This window comes from Ranitomeya imitator, chromosome 1, assembly GCF_032444005.1.
Source record: "Ranitomeya imitator isolate aRanImi1 chromosome 1, aRanImi1.pri, whole genome shotgun sequence".
In the NCBI taxonomy this organism is placed as follows: domain Eukaryota; kingdom Metazoa; phylum Chordata; class Amphibia; order Anura; family Dendrobatidae; genus Ranitomeya; species Ranitomeya imitator.
The window spans coordinates 352,684,058-352,703,327 of NC_091282.1; the positions used below are offsets into that span (position 1 = coordinate 352,684,058).

At 43.2% G+C, this 19,270-nt stretch overlaps 1 protein-coding gene across 2 annotated transcripts in view; it reads right to left on the bottom strand.

The window, feature by feature from the left end:
- ARHGEF40 (Rho guanine nucleotide exchange factor 40) overlaps nt 1-19,270 on the bottom strand; it is a 165,499-nt gene that overhangs the window by 104,575 nt on the left and 41,654 nt on the right. For both annotated transcript variants that reach the window (XM_069760341.1, XM_069760350.1), the window contains exons 6-8: nt 17,099-17,195; nt 16,848-16,937; nt 14,232-14,339 (exon numbers count right to left, since the gene is read on the bottom strand). In XM_069760341.1, coding sequence (XP_069616442.1) covers nt 14,232-14,339; nt 16,848-16,937; nt 17,099-17,195 — 295 coding nt within the window. The remainder of the gene's footprint in view (nt 1-14,231; nt 14,340-16,847; nt 16,938-17,098; nt 17,196-19,270) is intronic.

Sequence of the window (19,270 nt, forward strand, 5' to 3'; positions counted from 1 at the left end):
AAGCCCGAAACACGTGTCCACAGGTAGGAATTGGTTGGCTGTGTAAATTTAGAAACTAATCCGCAGCATTGCACGCTTGGCGGTTCCAAGCGCTGTGGATTAGACAGGGGTGGAAAGAGATGATTTGCATAGCTCCGCCTACTGCAAAGGATTCTGGGTAAACCTGCTATTCTTTGTATTATGCTGCTTGCAAGTACTTTCCGTTTCAGGAAAGCATCCACTATGTATTTCCTTTAAGTAGAGGGCTTTTCGGTCTCTTTCGTCCCGCTACATTTAGCCCAACTTGGGTCTCTCCCTAAGGTGGCTAGCATGTATGTATCGCTTGCTCACCGAGCCCCACTCCATACAGCCAACCAATTCCAGCCCTGTGCTGATGAGGGCCTAAAGCCCGAAACACGTGTCCACAGGTAGGAATTGGTTGGCTGTGTAAATTTAGAAACTAATCCGCAGCATTGCACGCTTGGCGGTTCCAAGCGCTGTGGATTAGACAGGGGTGGAAAGAGATGATTTGCATAGCTCCGCCTACTGCAAAGGATTCTGGGTAAACCTGCTATTCTTTGTATTATGCTGCTTGCAAGTACTTTCCGTTTCAGGAAAGCATCCACTATGTATTTCCTTTAAGTAGAGGGCTTTTCGGTCTCTTTCGTCCCGCTACATTTAGCCCAACTTGGGTCTCTCCCTAAGGTGGCTAGCATGTATGTATCGCTTGCTCACCGAGCCCCACTCCATACAGCCAACCAATTCCAGCCCTGTGCTGATGAGGGCCTAAAGCCCGAAACACGTGTCCACAGGTAGGAATTGGTTGGCTGTGTAAATTTAGAAACTAATCCGCAGCATTGCACGCTTGGCGGTTCCAAGCGCTGTGGATTAGACAGGGGTGGAAAGAGATGATTTGCATAGCTCCGCCTACTGCAAAGGATTCTGGGTAAACCTGCTATTCTTTGTATTATGCTGCTTGCAAGTACTTTCCGTTTCAGGAAAGCATCCACTATGTATTTCCTTTAAGTAGAGGGCTTTTCGGTCTCTTTCGTCCCGCTACATTTAGCCCAACTTGGGTCTCTCCCTAAGGTGGCTAGCATGTATGTATCGCTTGCTCACCGAGCCCCACTCCATACAGCCAACCAATTCCAGCCCTGTGCTGATGAGGGCCTAAAGCCCGAAACACGTGTCCACAGGTAGGAATTGGTTGGCTGTGTAAATTTAGAAACTAATCCGCAGCATTGCACGCTTGGCGGTTCCAAGCGCTGTGGATTAGACAGGGGTGGAAAGAGATGATTTGCATAGCTCCGCCTACTGCAAAGGATTCTGGGTAAACCTGCTATTCTTTGTATTATGCTGCTTGCAAGTACTTTCCGTTTCAGGAAAGCATCCACTATGTATTTCCTTTAAGTAGAGGGCTTTTCGGTCTCTTTCGTCCCGCTACATTTAGCCCAACTTGGGTCTCTCCCTAAGGTGGCTAGCATGTATGTATCGCTTGCTCACCGAGCCCCACTCCATACAGCCAACCAATTCCAGCCCTGTGCTGATGAGGGCCTAAAGCCCGAAACACGTGTCCACAGGTAGGAATTGGTTGGCTGTGTAAATTTAGAAACTAATCCGCAGCATTGCACGCTTGGCGGTTCCAAGCGCTGTGGATTAGACAGGGGTGGAAAGAGATGATTTGCATAGCTCCGCCTACTGCAAAGGATTCTGGGTAAACCTGCTATTCTTTGTATTATGCTGCTTGCAAGTACTTTCCGTTTCAGGAAAGCATCCACTATGTATTTCCTTTAAGTAGAGGGCTTTTCGGTCTCTTTCGTCCCGCTACATTTAGCCCAACTTGGGTCTCTCCCTAAGGTGGCTAGCATGTATGTATCGCTTGCTCACCGAGCCCCACTCCATACAGCCAACCAATTCCAGCCCTGTGCTGATGAGGGCCTAAAGCCCGAAACACGTGTCCACAGGTAGGAATTGGTTGGCTGTGTAAATTTAGAAACTAATCCGCAGCATTGCACGCTTGGCGGTTCCAAGCGCTGTGGATTAGACAGGGGTGGAAAGAGATGATTTGCATAGCTCCGCCTACTGCAAAGGATTCTGGGTAAACCTGCTATTCTTTGTATTATGCTGCTTGCAAGTACTTTCCGTTTCAGGAAAGCATCCACTATGTATTTCCTTTAAGTAGAGGGCTTTTCGGTCTCTTTCGTCCCGCTACATTTAGCCCAACTTGGGTCTCTCCCTAAGGTGGCTAGCATGTATGTATCGCTTGCTCACCGAGCCCCACTCCATACAGCCAACCAATTCCAGCCCTGTGCTGATGAGGGCCTAAAGCCCGAAACACGTGTCCACAGGTAGGAATTGGTTGGCTGTGTAAATTTAGAAACTAATCCGCAGCATTGCACGCTTGGCGGTTCCAAGCGCTGTGGATTAGACAGGGGTGGAAAGAGATGATTTGCATAGCTCCGCCTACTGCAAAGGATTCTGGGTAAACCTGCTATTCTTTGTATTATGCTGCTTGCAAGTACTTTCCGTTTCAGGAAAGCATCCACTATGTATTTCCTTTAAGTAGAGGGCTTTTCGGTCTCTTTCGTCCCGCTACATTTAGCCCAACTTGGGTCTCTCCCTAAGGTGGCTAGCATGTATGTATCGCTTGCTCACCGAGCCCCACTCCATACAGCCAACCAATTCCAGCCCTGTGCTGATGAGGGCCTAAAGCCCGAAACACGTGTCCACAGGTAGGAATTGGTTGGCTGTGTAAATTTAGAAACTAATCCGCAGCATTGCACGCTTGGCGGTTCCAAGCGCTGTGGATTAGACAGGGGTGGAAAGAGATGATTTGCATAGCTCCGCCTACTGCAAAGGATTCTGGGTAAACCTGCTATTCTTTGTATTATGCTGCTTGCAAGTACTTTCCGTTTCAGGAAAGCATCCACTATGTATTTCCTTTAAGTAGAGGGCTTTTCGGTCTCTTTCGTCCCGCTACATTTAGCCCAACTTGGGTCTCTCCCTAAGGTGGCTAGCATGTATGTATCGCTTGCTCACCGAGCCCCACTCCATACAGCCAACCAATTCCAGCCCTGTGCTGATGAGGGCCTAAAGCCCGAAACACGTGTCCACAGGTAGGAATTGGTTGGCTGTGTAAATTTAGAAACTAATCCGCAGCATTGCACGCTTGGCGGTTCCAAGCGCTGTGGATTAGACAGGGGTGGAAAGAGATGATTTGCATAGCTCCGCCTACTGCAAAGGATTCTGGGTAAACCTGCTATTCTTTGTATTATGCTGCTTGCAAGTACTTTCCGTTTCAGGAAAGCATCCACTATGTATTTCCTTTAAGTAGAGGGCTTTTCGGTCTCTTTCGTCCCGCTACATTTAGCCCAACTTGGGTCTCTCCCTAAGGTGGCTAGCATGTATGTATCGCTTGCTCACCGAGCCCCACTCCATACAGCCAACCAATTCCAGCCCTGTGCTGATGAGGGCCTAAAGCCCGAAACACGTGTCCACAGGTAGGAATTGGTTGGCTGTGTAAATTTAGAAACTAATCCGCAGCATTGCACGCTTGGCGGTTCCAAGCGCTGTGGATTAGACAGGGGTGGAAAGAGATGATTTGCATAGCTCCGCCTACTGCAAAGGATTCTGGGTAAACCTGCTATTCTTTGTATTATGCTGCTTGCAAGTACTTTCCGTTTCAGGAAAGCATCCACTATGTATTTCCTTTAAGTAGAGGGCTTTTCGGTCTCTTTCGTCCCGCTACATTTAGCCCAACTTGGGTCTCTCCCTAAGGTGGCTAGCATGTATGTATTCTTTCCTCCACTCATTACCTGTAGTAATGGCACCTGTTTAAACTTGTTATCAGTATAAAAAGACACCTGTGCACACTCTCAAACAGTCTGACTCCAAACTCCACTATGGTGAAAACCAAAGAGCTGTCAAAGGACACCAGAAACAAAATTGTAGCCCTGCACCAGGCTGGGAAGACTGAATCTGCAATAGCCAACCAGCTTGGAGTGAAGAAATCAACAGTGGAAGCAATAATTAGAAAATGGAAGACATACAAGACCACTGATAATCTCCCTCGATCTGGGGCTCCACGCAAAATCCCACCCCGTGGGGTCAGAATGATCACAAGAACGGTGAGCAAAAATCCCAGAACCACGTGGGGGGACCTACTGAATGAACTGCAGAGAGCTGGGACCAATGTAACAAGGCCTACCATAAGTAACACACTACGCCACCATGGACTCAGATCCTGCAGTGCCAGACGTGTCCCACTGCTTAAGCCAGTACATGTCCGGGCCCGTCTGAAGTTTGCTAGAGAGCATTTGAATGATCCAGAGGAGTTTTGGGAGAATGTCCTATGGTCTGATGAAACCAAACTGGAACTGTTTGGTAGAAACACAACTTGTCGTGTTTGGAGGAAAAAGAATACTGAGTTGCATCCATCAAACACCATACCTACTGTAAAGCATGGTGGTGGAAACACCATGCTTTGGGGCTGTTTCTCTGCAAAGGGGCCAGGACGACTGATCCGGGTACATGAAAGAATGAATGGGGCCATGTATCGTGAGATTTTGAGTGCAAACCTCCTTCCATCAGCAAGGGCATTGAAGATGAAACGTGGCTGGGTCTTTCAACATGACAATAATCCAAAGCACACCGCCAGGGCAATGAAGGAGTGGCTTCGTAAGAAGCATTTCAAGGTCCTGGAGTGGCCTAGCCAGTCTCCAGATCTCAACCCTATAGAAAACCTTTGGAGGGAGTTGAAAGTCCGTGTTGCCAAGCGAAAAGCCAAAAACATCACTGCTCTAGAGGAGATCTGCATGGAGGAATGGGCCAACATACCAACAACAGTGTGTGGCAACCTTGTGAAGACTTACAGTAAACGTTTGACCTCTGTCATTGCCAACAAAGGATATATTACAAAGTATTGAGATGAAATTTTGTTTCTGACCAAATACTTATTTTCCACCATAGTATGCAAATAAAATGATAAAAAAACAGACAATGTGATTTTCTGGATTTTTTTTTCTCAGTTTGTCTCCCATAGTTGAGGTCTACCTATGATGTAAATTACAGACGCCTCTCATCTTTTTAAGTGGTGGAACTTGCACTATTGCTGACTGACTAAATACTTTTTTGCCCCACTGTATATATATAAACATGAAAAAATACTATGTCTGACAACTGTGTGACCATGTACAGTTAAGCACACAAATATAGAGACAGTAAAAATACAAGTGTATGTGAGAACCAATACTATGGTATAGTTACCTAGGAGCACTCCTGGGGACCCACCACACCCGACGCGCGTTTCGCATGGAAATGCTTCGTCCAGGGTTGGTTGGGTACTGGCCAGCTATGGTAATATATCCCCCAAGGACCAATAGAATAAGCGCACTAATCAAATAAATGATGAATACCTGTTGTGCAGGAACAAGGAACAACACATGTGCACATAGGACGTCGATATACCAGAACTAGATACGCCGCTGAGATGAGGAGCGCAAGCGCATAGAATCGATGCCACAGCCCTGGTACGCGGCTGCTGTGTAACACGGAGTAAAGGCCGCTGACGTCATATCCGATGCGCACCCTCTAGTCATTGGGCGCGACTCCTAAGAACTACACACAGGGAACTACCGAACAGAAAAGTACAAGGCGCATGACCGGAAGTGAAAGTACCTAATACGCGATAGCAACACCGCATTTACTCAAAAGCCGTAATAGGCAGCGTAAAAAGTGCATAAGTGAATAAAAGTGCGTTGAGCAAAAGAACTGCTACAGGACCAAAGGAAAAAAGACATTAAGGCATATAAGAAGATATACATATATATATAAGATACTTAAATGATGTCACACGATAAAAAATATATATACATGTGGATAGGCATATAAGAATATAAATAGAAGGATAATAAATACAGTACACAGTGATAACCATGATATTAATGAGTAACATATAGTGCAAAAAAGTGCATGGACACACAGCTGCAGGACAAAAGCTAATTTCATGGGGACTCCAACGATGTGAACATAGTGAGAAGCACGTAGGTCCAGATCCAACGGTCCACTGTAAGTCAAGAGGCACCAGAACTAGAGGTCCTTAAAGGGAAAAACACATAAAGCATATAAAATAAATAAAAACAAAGCTAAAAGGCCAGGATCAAAAGACAGCAATGAAAACGCAACATACTAACCCCTTCAGAAATGCCACAGGCTCAGATTGGCAGAAAAGGGGCAAAGCTGTTATGGTCGATGGCTCCTCATCTCGGCGGCGTATCTAGTTCCGGTATATCGACGTCCTATGTGCACGTGTTGTTCCTGCACAACAGGTATTCATCATTTATTTGATTAGTGCGCTTATTCTATTGGTCCTTGGAGGATATATTACCATAGCTGGCCAATACCCAACCACCCCTGGACGAAGCATTTCCATGCGAAACGCGCGTCGGGTGTGGTGGGTCCCCAGGAGTGCTCCTAGGTAACTATACCATAGTATTGGTTCTCACATACACTTGTATTTTTACTGTCTCTATATTTGTGTGCTTAACTGTACATGGTCACACAGTGGTCAGACATAGTATTTTTTCATGTTTATATATATGCGTTGTTTGGAGTTACTACCAGGGTTACCCACCTGTTGTTACCTGTGCCTGTGGTTATATACCTATTGTACTTATATCATTGTTTGTAAATATGTTTAATAAAGATTATGTGGATTTTATTGGCCGTATGTGAAGGTATTCTTTTTTGGTGATTTGCCTGATGAAGAGACGTATGTAGTCTCGAAAGCTTGCAATTTGTTACCATCTTTTCAGTTAGCCATTAAAAGGTATCAACCACTGAGGACTCTCAATTCTAAATATTTTTCTATCTACTGGCTAGCACGGTACCAAGATATATTTCTTTCCTGTAAATAAATACAGTAATATGGTGGGACAGGACATGCTCCGGGACATATTTCATAGGGGCGAGCACAACATAGCCTGATTTCAGAGACTGCTATTCTGCCTAGAGTGGTCAGGTATCCAGATCTCGACTGTAGCACTGGAGAACACTTTCCTATGCCCTCTTCTCTGGGTTCTTATCCACGGTGAGTCAGGGTACTAGTGGTCTGCCCGCTACCCAGTGAGTCAGACGTACCATCTTCCATATGGTTGACTGCAGCAGCAGTCCACGTTTGCCTCTGTCCTCTAGCCAGTGAGTCAGACGATTCACGTGCCTCGTGTTTAACAGCTGACAGAATATTAGCACTGCTGCTGCAATCAGGCGCTTTGAAAACACCTTCCACCACATACCTCACGGTAGATTAGAGGAGCGCTCCATGTTTCCATTCAATTTCCAGTGAGTCACACGCACCATCCACCATGTACCTAATGGTGATTGCAACAGCGTGCTGTGTAGTTCTGTTCGCCATACAGTGAGTCAGATGCATATCTACCACGTACCACAAGGCAATCACAGCAGCAACATACACACGTGATCAAAATTGTTGGTACCCCTCGTTTAATGACAGAAAAACACACAATGGTCACAGAAATAACTTGCATCTGACAAAAGTAATAATAAGTAAAAGTTCTATGAAAATGAACAAATGAAAGTCAGACATTGCTTTTCAGCCATGCTTCCACAGAATTTTTAAAAATATAAAACTCATGAAATAGGCCTGGACAGAAATGATGGTACCCCTGAAAATAATGTGACAAAAAGGATATGTTAAATCAAGATGTGTCCAATAACTAGCATCACAGGTGTCTACAATCTTGGAATCAGTGCATGGGCCTGTATATAGGGCTACAGATACTCACTGTGCTGTTTGGTGACATGGTGTGTATCACACTCAACATGGACCAGAGGAAGCGAAGGAAAGAGCTGTTTCAGGAGATTAGAAAGAAAATTATAGACAAACATGTTAAAGGTTTAAGTTATAAGACCATCTCCAAGCAGCTGGACGTGGCCACAGGAGGAAAATTGACAACAAATCAAAGAGATGGATAATACAAATGGTAACAAAAGAGCCCAGAAAAACTTCTCAACACATTAAAGGTGAACTTCAACATCAGTGAACTTCATGGGAGACGACCTAGGAGAACACCATTGTTGAAAAAAATCATAAAAAATCCAGACTGGAATTTGTCAAACTACTTGTTGACAAGCCACAAAGCTTATGGGAGAATGTTCTATGGACAGATAAGACAAAAATTGAACTTTTTGGCGAGGCGCATCAGCTCTATGTTCACAGACGGAAAAATGAAGCTTATCAAGAAAAGAACACTGTCCCTACTGTGAAACATGGAGGAGGCTCTGTTATGTTCTGTGGCTGCTTTGCTGCATCTGGCACAGGGTGTCTAGAATATGTGCAGGGTACAATGAAATCTCGAGACTATCAAGTGATTCTAGAGAGAAATGTGCTGCCCAGCTAAAAACACCCAAGAATGGCTAAGAGGAAAACATTGGACTACCGGTATTCTGAAGTGGCCTTCTATGAGCCCTGACCAAAATCCTATTGAGCATCTTTGGAAAGAGCTTAAACATGCCATCTGGAAAAAGCAACCTTCAAACATGAGACAACTGGAGCAGTTTGCTCTTGAGGAGTGGGCCAAAATACCTGTCGAGAGGTGCAGAAGTCTCATTGACAGTTACAGGAATCGTTTGATTGCAGTAATTGCCTCAAAAGGTTGTGCAACAAAATATTAAGTTAAGGGTACCATCATTTCTGTCCGGGCCTATTTCAGGAGTTTTACTTGTTTTAAAATTCTGTGGAATCATGGTTTAAAAGCAATGTCTGACTTTCATTTGTTCAGTTTCATCAATTTTTTTTATGTATTATTACTTTTGTCAGATTCAAGTTATTTCTGTGACCATTGTGGGCTTTTCTGTCATTAAACGAGGGGTACCAACAATTTTGACCATGTGTGTATATGCCTTGTCTGGTATCCGGTAAGCCAAACTCACATCTATCAAGTAAGATGTCCAACTGCAGTAGTGATCCAAGTGCTTTGTCTGTGATCAAGCAAGTCAGACCTATTTCCTGCCTCACACCTCACCCTTGTTACGGTTGTGTTCCAGGTGCCTTGCTCACCTGTCAGGCAAAGTGTAGGAAAGACTAAGTGCAACACAAAGGGATGAGGGGAAGGGAGCCCAAGACTAGGGGAGTGGGGACCCCAGGCAGATATAATGTCACTCGGTCTGCCCTAAGCATCCCTATATAGGTTCCGCACCTCCATAGAATCATGGCATGATAGAATCATAGAATGGTAGAGTTGGAAGGGACCTCCTGGGTCATCTGGTCCAACCCCCTGCTCAAAGCAGGATTCACTAAATCATCCCATACAGATGTCTGTCCAGCCTCTGTTTGAAGACTTCCATGGAAGGAGAACTCGTCATCACCTCTTGTGGCAGAAGGTTCCACTCATTGATCACGCTAACTGTGAAAAAGTTGTTTCTAATATCTAATCTGTGTCTCCTCCCATTCAGTTTCATCCCATTGCTTCTAGTCTTTCCATGTGTAAATGAGAATAAATCATCGCCGAGCAGGATACTTAAACCCTATCTGACCCTAGCAGTAAGCCCTGCTTAGGGAAGGATGTGTTGTGCGCTGGTCGATCCCCGCTATAACTAAAGACAGATGGGATACACAAACAACGGTAACACTTAGCTTGAGTGGACTCAGAGAGAAACACAGACGTCCTCCAAACACAAAAAAGTAAGATAGCCGACTGGTATAGCTCCAAGCCTCAACAGTGGGAAATGGAAATATCACCGGCAACTGCCAGCAGCAAGATGCAAGTCTGTAAACACCCCGGTCCAAGTGTGCCAACTAGAGCAGGGGGAGGTTGCCATGGGTCCTAAAGTCAAAAGGACTAGGAAGGAGTCTGCAAAGCCAAGTGCTGAGACATTCCGCAGCTACAGTTGTGCTCAAAAGATTACATAACCCTGCAGAATTTTTGCTTTCTTGGCCTTTTTTCATGGAATATGAATGATAACACCAAAACTTTTTCCCCACTCATGCTAAGTGGTTGGGTGAAGCCATTTATTGTCAAACTACTGTGTTTTCTCTTTGAAAATCATAATGACAACCCAAAACATCCAAATGACCCTGATCAAAAGTTCACATTCCCTGGTGATTTTGGCCTGATAACATGCACAGAAGTTCACATAAATGGGTTTGAATGGCTACTAAAGGTAACATTCTCACCTGTGACCTGTTTGCTTGTAATCAGTGTGTGTGCATAAAAGCTGAATGAGTTTCTGGGATCCAGACAGACTCTTGCATCTTTCATCCAGCCAGTGCTATTTCTGGATTGTGAATCATGGAAAAGCAACAGAATTGTCAACGGATCTACGGTGGGTCCGGTTATTGGACCCACTACCAACAATACAGTGGATCAGAATTTCCATCTACCATGAATCACACAACTGTCTACGTGCACTACCCACTATCCAATGAATTAGACCGACCATATATGTTTCTCTTGACTAATAGCAGTAGTGTTTCTTTGTGCTCTGTCACTACCTAGGGAGTCAGATCCTACATTTACCATGATGCTCATGACTGATCACAGTGCAATCCAAGAGGCCTTGAGTGTTCATCAGCACCTCAGCTGTTTGCCCGTACTTACCCCTTCTGTCTTACAGAGACTGGATAACACCTTGTCCTTGGCAAAATACAGCTAATACTACAAGAGCCTCTTTAACCCTGGGATTCGATTCCTAATGTCCAACATCGCTATTCACAGCCATAGCTCGAGAGCCGCTGCAGTCCTGGATCCGATGTTTGAACACCACAAAAACAAGTTCCTTCTTTCGGCTAAAATTATATCCTTCTCAGTAGTTAGAGTCATAGTTTGTTTTTCCTCTCACGGAAATTACAGTTTGACTCCTAGGTACAGCACTGTCTCACCCGGACAGCTCATTCCAACTTGTGGAATCTCAAGATATGTCTGACCCTGTGGTTCACAGGCTCAGCACTCGTACCCAGCTGATGGTGTCGGTGAGCCGACCTTCCGTCCTCTCAGTTCCCCATACTAGGCATTCTGTTGCTGGCACCATACGTGTTCCCGGGATTCTCCCTCCCTCAGATGGTTGTATGTCGTGGAACAAAATAGCTTTTTGTTTGTGTTTGTTCTCACAGCGGCCTTCTTTTCCTAATCTTTTCCACAATTATCTGTTAAATTAAGTGATCCCAGATTCAAGGATCCTTGTCCCCTTCCTTTTCTGGAAGATCCGGGTTGGACAAGGGTTACCCAGGAAGCCTTAGGGGATCAGTACTTAAGTTTTTTTTATTCCCAATAGGCTGGACCGGTTGTTCTCAAATCAGCTAGAGTCCTCATCAGTGTCTTTCTTTTTGCCACGTATGCCCTTTCCGACTCTTGGTTTCACACTGTTGCTCTTTAGTACTTGGATTCTAGGTTCAGACCTCTCCATGGCTAACGCTCCAGGGAGTTGGTAGGTCTTCTTCCCATGTTTTTACTGCACTCACTCAGGTTTTTTCTCATCTTACCATCTCCTGATTCAGTGTAGGACAGTTCCTAGCCTTGCATTCTGGATTAACGGCTTATCTACTGTTGTTCCCTTCAACGCCCTTAAAGACGACTAAATACATAAAACCTACGGCCTTCCTCCGCCCATTCTGTTTGTATCCTTCCCTGTGCATCTTTCTTCTAGACAGCAGTCACCATATGATTCTCTGCCAGTCCTAGGCTTTACCATCGGCTTGGTCCCTTCTTTGGAGTCTTTACGAGGAGCACACTTTCGGTCCAGGGCCACTCTTTTTTTTTTTTTCTACATGCTGGGAGATTCGGTTTGACCTTCAACAGAGCAATATCATCCCTTACCTCAATCCAGTCTTTAGTTTATCAGAGCATGCGGTCCCAATCCATGGTCTCCCCCTCTTTCCTTCCTCTGTCTCTGTCGTCTGAGCATACTCTTAGTGTTGGTCTAGTTTCGGGTTCTAACCTCATTCTTCGCAAAAGATCCTCTCAGACCGAAGAGGGTTTGTGATGATGGGCATTTTTCTCTTGCCTTCGTTAGCAACTTTAGTCCAGTGTAACACAGCTTAGGATCACGTGTAGGCTAATTATGATTCATTTTCTTCCTCATCTGGAACCCAGATTGGTATGTATTTGTTTTACCTTCAAATGACGGAACCCAGAATTTTCTTCTTTCCAGGGTGAAACGGAATCCTGGTCATCCTCGCCGATGGTGTCCGATCATGGACTGAACAAATATCTGCTGATTCGCCCACAGTAAGCTATGTTCTCTCAACTTCCCAAACAGCGAAAGGTCTTCGACAGGTGAAGTGTTGTCTTATCCGACGGTTCTCATGACATGGTACGGGGGTCCATAGTTGCTTATGCGGTTCATACCATACATCGTTCCGAGGAGATCCAAGGTACTCTGCGAGGTTTTTCAGTCCGCTTTCAGATTCCGCAACTCAGCCATTGTTTACAACACCTTTGCTGTCGCCTAGACTCCAATGCTCCCCCTTCTGCCTTCTTTACTGCAGAAGTAGTCTACTTTCTTACAGTCTCCTCTTGTAAACTTCCATATCATCGTCGCTATTATGATTTGATTGTTTCAGTTTAACGATTTGAAACGCAGCATTCAAGTTCCGCTTCCCCTATCACGTCTTGTGTAAGATCTAAGTAGGGTAGCCCTCTTAGGCTTCTTTCACACTTCCGTCGGTATGGGGCCATCACAAAGCATCAGCGCGACGTACCGATGGACGTTGTGAAAATTCAGCACAACGTGGGCAGCGGATGCAGTTTTTCAACGCATCCGCTGCCCATTCTGAAGTCCCGGGATGGAGGGGGCGGAGTTCCGGCCGCGCATGCGCGGTAGGAAATGCAGGATCCGACGTACGAAAAAACGTTCCCTTGAACGTTTTTTCGCTACGACGGTCCGCCAAATACTGACGCATCCAGTGCACGACGTATGGAACGTGTGTCCATACGTCGGTATGAGTCGGTAATACAAGTCTATGTGCAAAAAAACATCCTGCGGGCAACTTTGCAGGATGCGTTTTTTGCACAGAATGACGCAATTGCGACGGACAGCAAAAGACAGAAATGTGAAAGAGGTCTTAATCTCCTTTACCTCTGGTCAGAACTTGAGCCTGGTTTGTTCCTCATCTCCCTTGGGGCAGGTGGTTTTTAGCCATCTTTCCTTCATGGGAACCAAATTTTTCCTTTCATCTGTTTGAATTTTTTCCCTGTGGGCTGCGCACGCTTAGTAAATCTCTAGTGGCCTCCCATGTGTTTTGGGGGTGGCAGTTCATTGTCTGGAGTGTTTCTCTCTCTTTCTCTCTAGTTCATTAGGTACTGAGCAGCACAGTAGCTGCCGGCCCGAGCGTTCTTTACACAGATGATCACACATGCATGCTGACAGGTGTGGTGTCTTTCTAGTCTGCACTGCACGGGAGGCAACTAGCAGCAGTGCAGGTAACATGTTGCCCGTGGGCTACGGGTTGTGTACCCTTGATCTAGAGTCTTTTGAAACTTGAGCTTATGAAAAAATGACAATTAAAAATTGGGCCTGCAGAGGGGAAAATTATTGGCATATATGAAAAAATGCATTACTCATGTCTTATAATGGGTCAGAAATTGGGATACTACTCATATACATACACATTAAAGCTCAATTATCTGAAAGATAGTGATACTTAGGATTAAGTGTCTGGATTTATTTAGAAAGAGGAATATTTTGGAACATTTGATGTTATTTTTAATCACATGTAGCAGTACATACGAGCATCTTTTTCATTTCTCTGTTTTTCTATTGTTTCCAGGCAGGATTTTATAATTTACAGGTCAATAATAATTGTTTTGGCCTACACTTTTATCAGTTTTACAGCACTGTGCATCAAAACATCATCAAATATATCTAACTATGTAGGAGGAAAGGTTAAAAAAAATGATGCCATTGTAAGTGCCATTGCAAATAAAACTACAAGAATATTTTCCTCAGTATGAAGTCAGTGTATTGATGTGGACATCTAACAGACAGAAAGACCCCATCAAGCCAGATGTTACTATTTGGTTAAGTTTTGTCTCTGCATTCTCTTACAAATCATCTGGTTTTGACTAAGACTTTCATAAATCAGGATTAATCCAAGACTGGTGTGCTTTACAGCCATGTGATGTACCGTATGTTTCTATCTATTCTGGTAAAGACAGTTTCATAAACAGCCTTTTTAGATTGTTGATGATGTATGGACCTTAATGAGCCTAAAACAAACACATAGCTTTTCATCTCACCCGCTGGCTCCTCACACAGTCATTGTGTACATATGGCCTTTCTCCCCCGAGACTCTCTGGCAGTTCTTCTGCTTCAACATACTTTGTCAGTTCTGACGTTTCTACAATCTATAGTATATAAAGAGGAGAACTATGATAAAATCAAAACAGAAACAACTTATTTTCATGATGGTGATTTACTATAAATACTATTTCATTTTGCTGCCTGCTCTCAATTTTTTCTGTCTTAAATGTCTGAGTCAAACCAAATGTTGACATATAATTGAAGGTGCAGATTTTCCATCCAAGGAGAAAGTTTCCTTATTCACACTTAAGCTATTGCTGGAAGGTCCAGGAAAATTCTCTGGCATATGGAAAGACTGATGAAGAATCATAGGTGTGTGCTTGTCAAATAAATCCCATCAATGCCATACTTTGTGTTGGGATATAAGAAATTACACTAAAATGTATAAGCACCTCTACACATCAATTTGCAGATTACATATACCGTAGATTTTACATGAAAAAGTTGATTACTTCTATAAGAAAATGGCAATATTTATCTAACACTGAATTGGAAAAACAGTCTTGTTATAGTCTGAAGCTGTATTCACAATTTTCTAATATTGGAGCTAAAATCTTCCAGCTTCCATGTTAGCAAAGGGTATGTGCACACAATGCGGATTTTGCTGCGGATAAGCAGCAGTTTCCCATGAGTTTACAGTTCAATGTAAACCTATTGGAAACCAAAAACGCTGTGCACATGAAAAAAACGCACGGAAACGCAGCGGTTTACATTCCGCAGCATGTCACTTTTTTCTGCGGATTCTGCAGCGGTTTTACAACTGCTCCAATAGAAATCCGCAGTTGTAAAACCGCAGTGAAATCCGCAGAAAAACTGCAGGAAAACAGAGGTAAATACGCGCTAAATCCGCAGCGGTTTTCCACTGCAGATTTATCAAATCCGCTGCAGAAAAATCGGCAGTGGACCTAGAATACGTGTGCACATAGCCAAAGGGTAATTGATGCATCCAATTCAATGGCAATAGGGCTAGATATTCTATGCAGTATCCACATGAAGAATAAACATGCTTATTCATTTTAGGGTATGTGCACACGATGCGGATTTGCTGCAGATCCGCAATGGACTTTACCACCCAGAAATGCTGCAGATTCGCACTGTGATGTACAGTACAATGTTAGTTAATGTGAAAAAAAAAAAAGATGTGCACATGGTGCGGAAAAATCAGTGCGGAACTGCTGCAGATTTCAAAGAAGTGCATGTCACTTCTTTTGTGCGGATCTGCAGCGTTTCTGCACCCCGCCATGTTAAAAATCCGCAGTGGCAAAATCCTCAGAAAATCCGCAGAAAATCCGCATAGAAACTGCACAAAATCTGCATAAAAAACGCACAAAATCCGCGGCTGCGGATTCTGCCAGGAGATGTGGATTTTGTGCAGAAAATTCTGCACCTCTTTTTCCTACGTGTGCACATAGCCTTAGACATATTTTCAGTTGTTTCACACTTTTTTGTTAAGTATATAATTCCACATGTGTTAATTCATAGTTTTGATGCCTTCAGAGTGAATTTACAATTTTCATAGTCATGAAAATACAGAAAAATCTTTAAATCAGAAGGTGTGTCCAAACTTTTGGTCTGTACAGTATGTTGATTAAAGTATACTTTGTTTGTGGGACAACTGCTTTAAATCTGCTTTTCTGTCGCAGGTAGCAACTCGCTGCACCCTTGCCCCAGCTGTTTAGGAGGAAGCGTTTGCTGTTCGTGGTAATAGTTATGAAGAATTGTTGTTTTTAATGTGTATGTGAAGTGTGCCAGGATGGGGGACATTATTATACCAAGGGGGATCATTATTACAAGTTGGCGGGCTAAATATTAGACAAGACTGCTGTATGGGGCTAATTGGGGTACACAATTTTTTTTAAAGAATTAAAAAAGAAAAATCAAAATAGAAGTATGAAAAAATAATGGAAAATATTTTGCCGCTAAAAATGCTGTATCATGCAAAAAGGTAAACAAAAAAAAAACTGTGTCATAGCCCATATGATGCATGCCATTAAAAAAAATTATAAATAAAAAACAAGCCAAAAAAAATGTAGTTTTATAGAAACTCACAAAAATGGAATAAAAAGTGATCAAAAAGTCGTATAGAAAAAAAATGTTATTACTGAAAGTCATTTTGCCTCGCATAACATGTGGCCCATCAAATTAATTTTTTTTCCTATGTGCGGCCCATTTACCCGGCCAAGTTTGAGACCCATAATTTAGTCCATATTCCCTTTGCCATCAAACCATGCATGTAACACAGATTTTTGGTGGAAATTAAGGCAGAATTCTAAAACATCATTTAGAAAATCAGCCCTACTGTGTTAATAAAGTTACTAAAATTTTGATTTAGAATGGAACAACTTAAAAAAAGGTTTTATATATGTAAGAAAAAAAAAAGAAAATATAACACCAAAATGGTTGTTTATCTAAATTAAAATGATCTCAATAGGAATTGTAAAATGGCGTCCGAAGGTGCATCTTACATTTTATATTATACTCTATCAGCTCTACCTCTGGTTTAATTATAATTATTATTATTCATACAGTAAGCAAGGATGGTATATTCTTACCTGTGCATCAGAAAGATCGTTTTGTCTTGGAGCTGGGCTTTCTTTATCACAAACCACTAAAGTGCACTTTACACAAGCACGGATGGAGTCCTGGAAGTAAAATATATTCTATGACACAGGCCAGCATTGGCATGATACAGAATTATATTCTTACAACATACTGGAAACATTTTGTCCCAGCAGTCTGCAGATGCTTCTTTATAATGTGCTATAAATTTGTTTGTTGTTAAGACACTTCATACTAACTTTACCTTGGTTCCATGAAGCACTTGAAGGAATGTCACTGAATCAGAAGTGCAATCTCGTAGATCCACAATGAGGGTCAAACCTAAATCGCGTAGATCAGACCTAAGATATATAGGATTGAATAAAAATCTGCAGACACATTCCAGGATGTATATATTAGTATATTTGATATTATTTAGTAAACGTCCTTTCCCAACTATTGCTCCATGACAGACACTAAGCCCTCAAATCTTCATGGAATGTAAAGGGAATCTGTCAGTAGGATCAATCCTGTTAAAGGGAACCTGTCACCCCCCAGGCGTTTGTAACTTAAAGAGCCACTTGTGCAGCACTAATGCTGCATTCTGACACGGTGGCTCTTTTAGTTCTTGGTGCTGTAACTGCAGAAATAATCGATTTTGCAATTTGTCCAAAATACCTTGAAATAGTCCAGGGGGCAGGTCTTTTCCCCCCCTAATGCAGACGCAGCACCGCCATCACTCGCGCCGCCTCCTCATCGTTGTTTGAATCTGTCCCGATGCTTGCGCTGTTATCTTATGCCTTGGGCATGCGCAGTTAGCGCTGCCCGTCTTCTGAAATCATTTGATGTCTTGCTGACTGCGCCTGTGCGGCCATGCTGCCCGAGATCCCGCCACGCAGTGTGAATAAATCAGAAGACACTGCGGGGCATGCGCCACAAGGGCATTGAGTGACGGCGGTGCTGCGTCTGCATTATGGGGGAAAGACCTGCCCCAAGGACTGTTTCAAGATATTTTGGAAAAATTGCAAAATCGATTATTTCAGCATTGGCAGGGACACGAACTAAAAGAGCCACCTTGTCAGAATGCAGCATTAGTGCTGCACAATGAAGCTCTTTAAGTTACAAAAGCCTGGGGGGGTGACAGGTTCCCTTTAAGTCGTCTATATGAGAATGCAGGTCATAGGAAGTGGAATAAAATGATACCTTGAAATTTGTGAAATGATGTTTTATTCAAGAGAAATACATATTTTTCTTTTATGTAGATGAACTGTTCCAGGCTATGAGCCGGACACTGATCCGCATGTCACTCTGCCTCCAGAGCTTATTATAAATGAAATGGACTTCACCAGTGAGACATGCAACTAACACAGAACTGTACAACTAAACTCTGTCTCATAACAAACACATTAGCAGCTGCAGCTCTCACAGCTCTGCTATATCACCACAATATTGCAACACCGGCTGCCTGTGAGATAGAAGCTGCAGATGTATCAGGTATAACCATGCACAGCTTTGCAGTGAGATCAGGCATTACATATCACACTGGTAACGCCCCCTTTTATGTAAAATAATCTCTGGAGGCGGAGTCTTATGCAGATCAGTGTCCAGCCCATAGTCCCTTACAGCTCATTTACATATATGAAAAACGTGGATTTCTCTGGAATAAGATATCAATTCGAAGATATTGAGCTTCCTATGATCTGCATGCCCATATACATGGCTTCAGCGGGTTGATCCTCCTGACAGATTGCCTTTAAGCTTTGTTTATGCAGTAAAAAATGGTTCTAAGGGATTGCGCGGACTACCGTAAAAATCGGATGAGGGTTATCTGTCATTTTGACAGATAGCACTTGTGCTCATGTTACTCTATGGGGCCATGCACATATCCAATATTTTCCTCACACTAAGTGGTCCGAAGAAGTAAATCGCAGCATGCAAGAGTAGCATCCGATTATTGGGTCGGAATTGGCCATTCATGTCTATGGGTCCATGGAAAAAAAAAAAATCAGACCACGCTCGAATTACATCCAAGTGTAGTCCAATTTTCTCGGACTGACAGGATGGAGAAGATGGAGATTTATTTTTTATTCTCCACAGAAAATCGGATCACACTCTGATCAGAGCTGGATCAAAGTGTGATCAGCATAAATGGATCAGTTTTCTCAAATGAGAGAAAAATGGTCTCGGAACCCTTGACTGGCAGCGAATTTTATGCTCATGCCTTACTTATTGCTTAATCTAAATCCTTTTTTTAAGTCAACTATACTTGCTTCAGTCTGTATTTTTCTTTTTTGTTGTTATAGTTTTCCTAAAGCCTCATTCAAATGTTCAAGATTATTCTTGTACGGAAAAACACGAAACACTTATCCAAAACACTGATGAACAACAGTCGTTCAGTGTTCGATCAGCATGTCAGTTTTTACCATCAGAGGTTCAT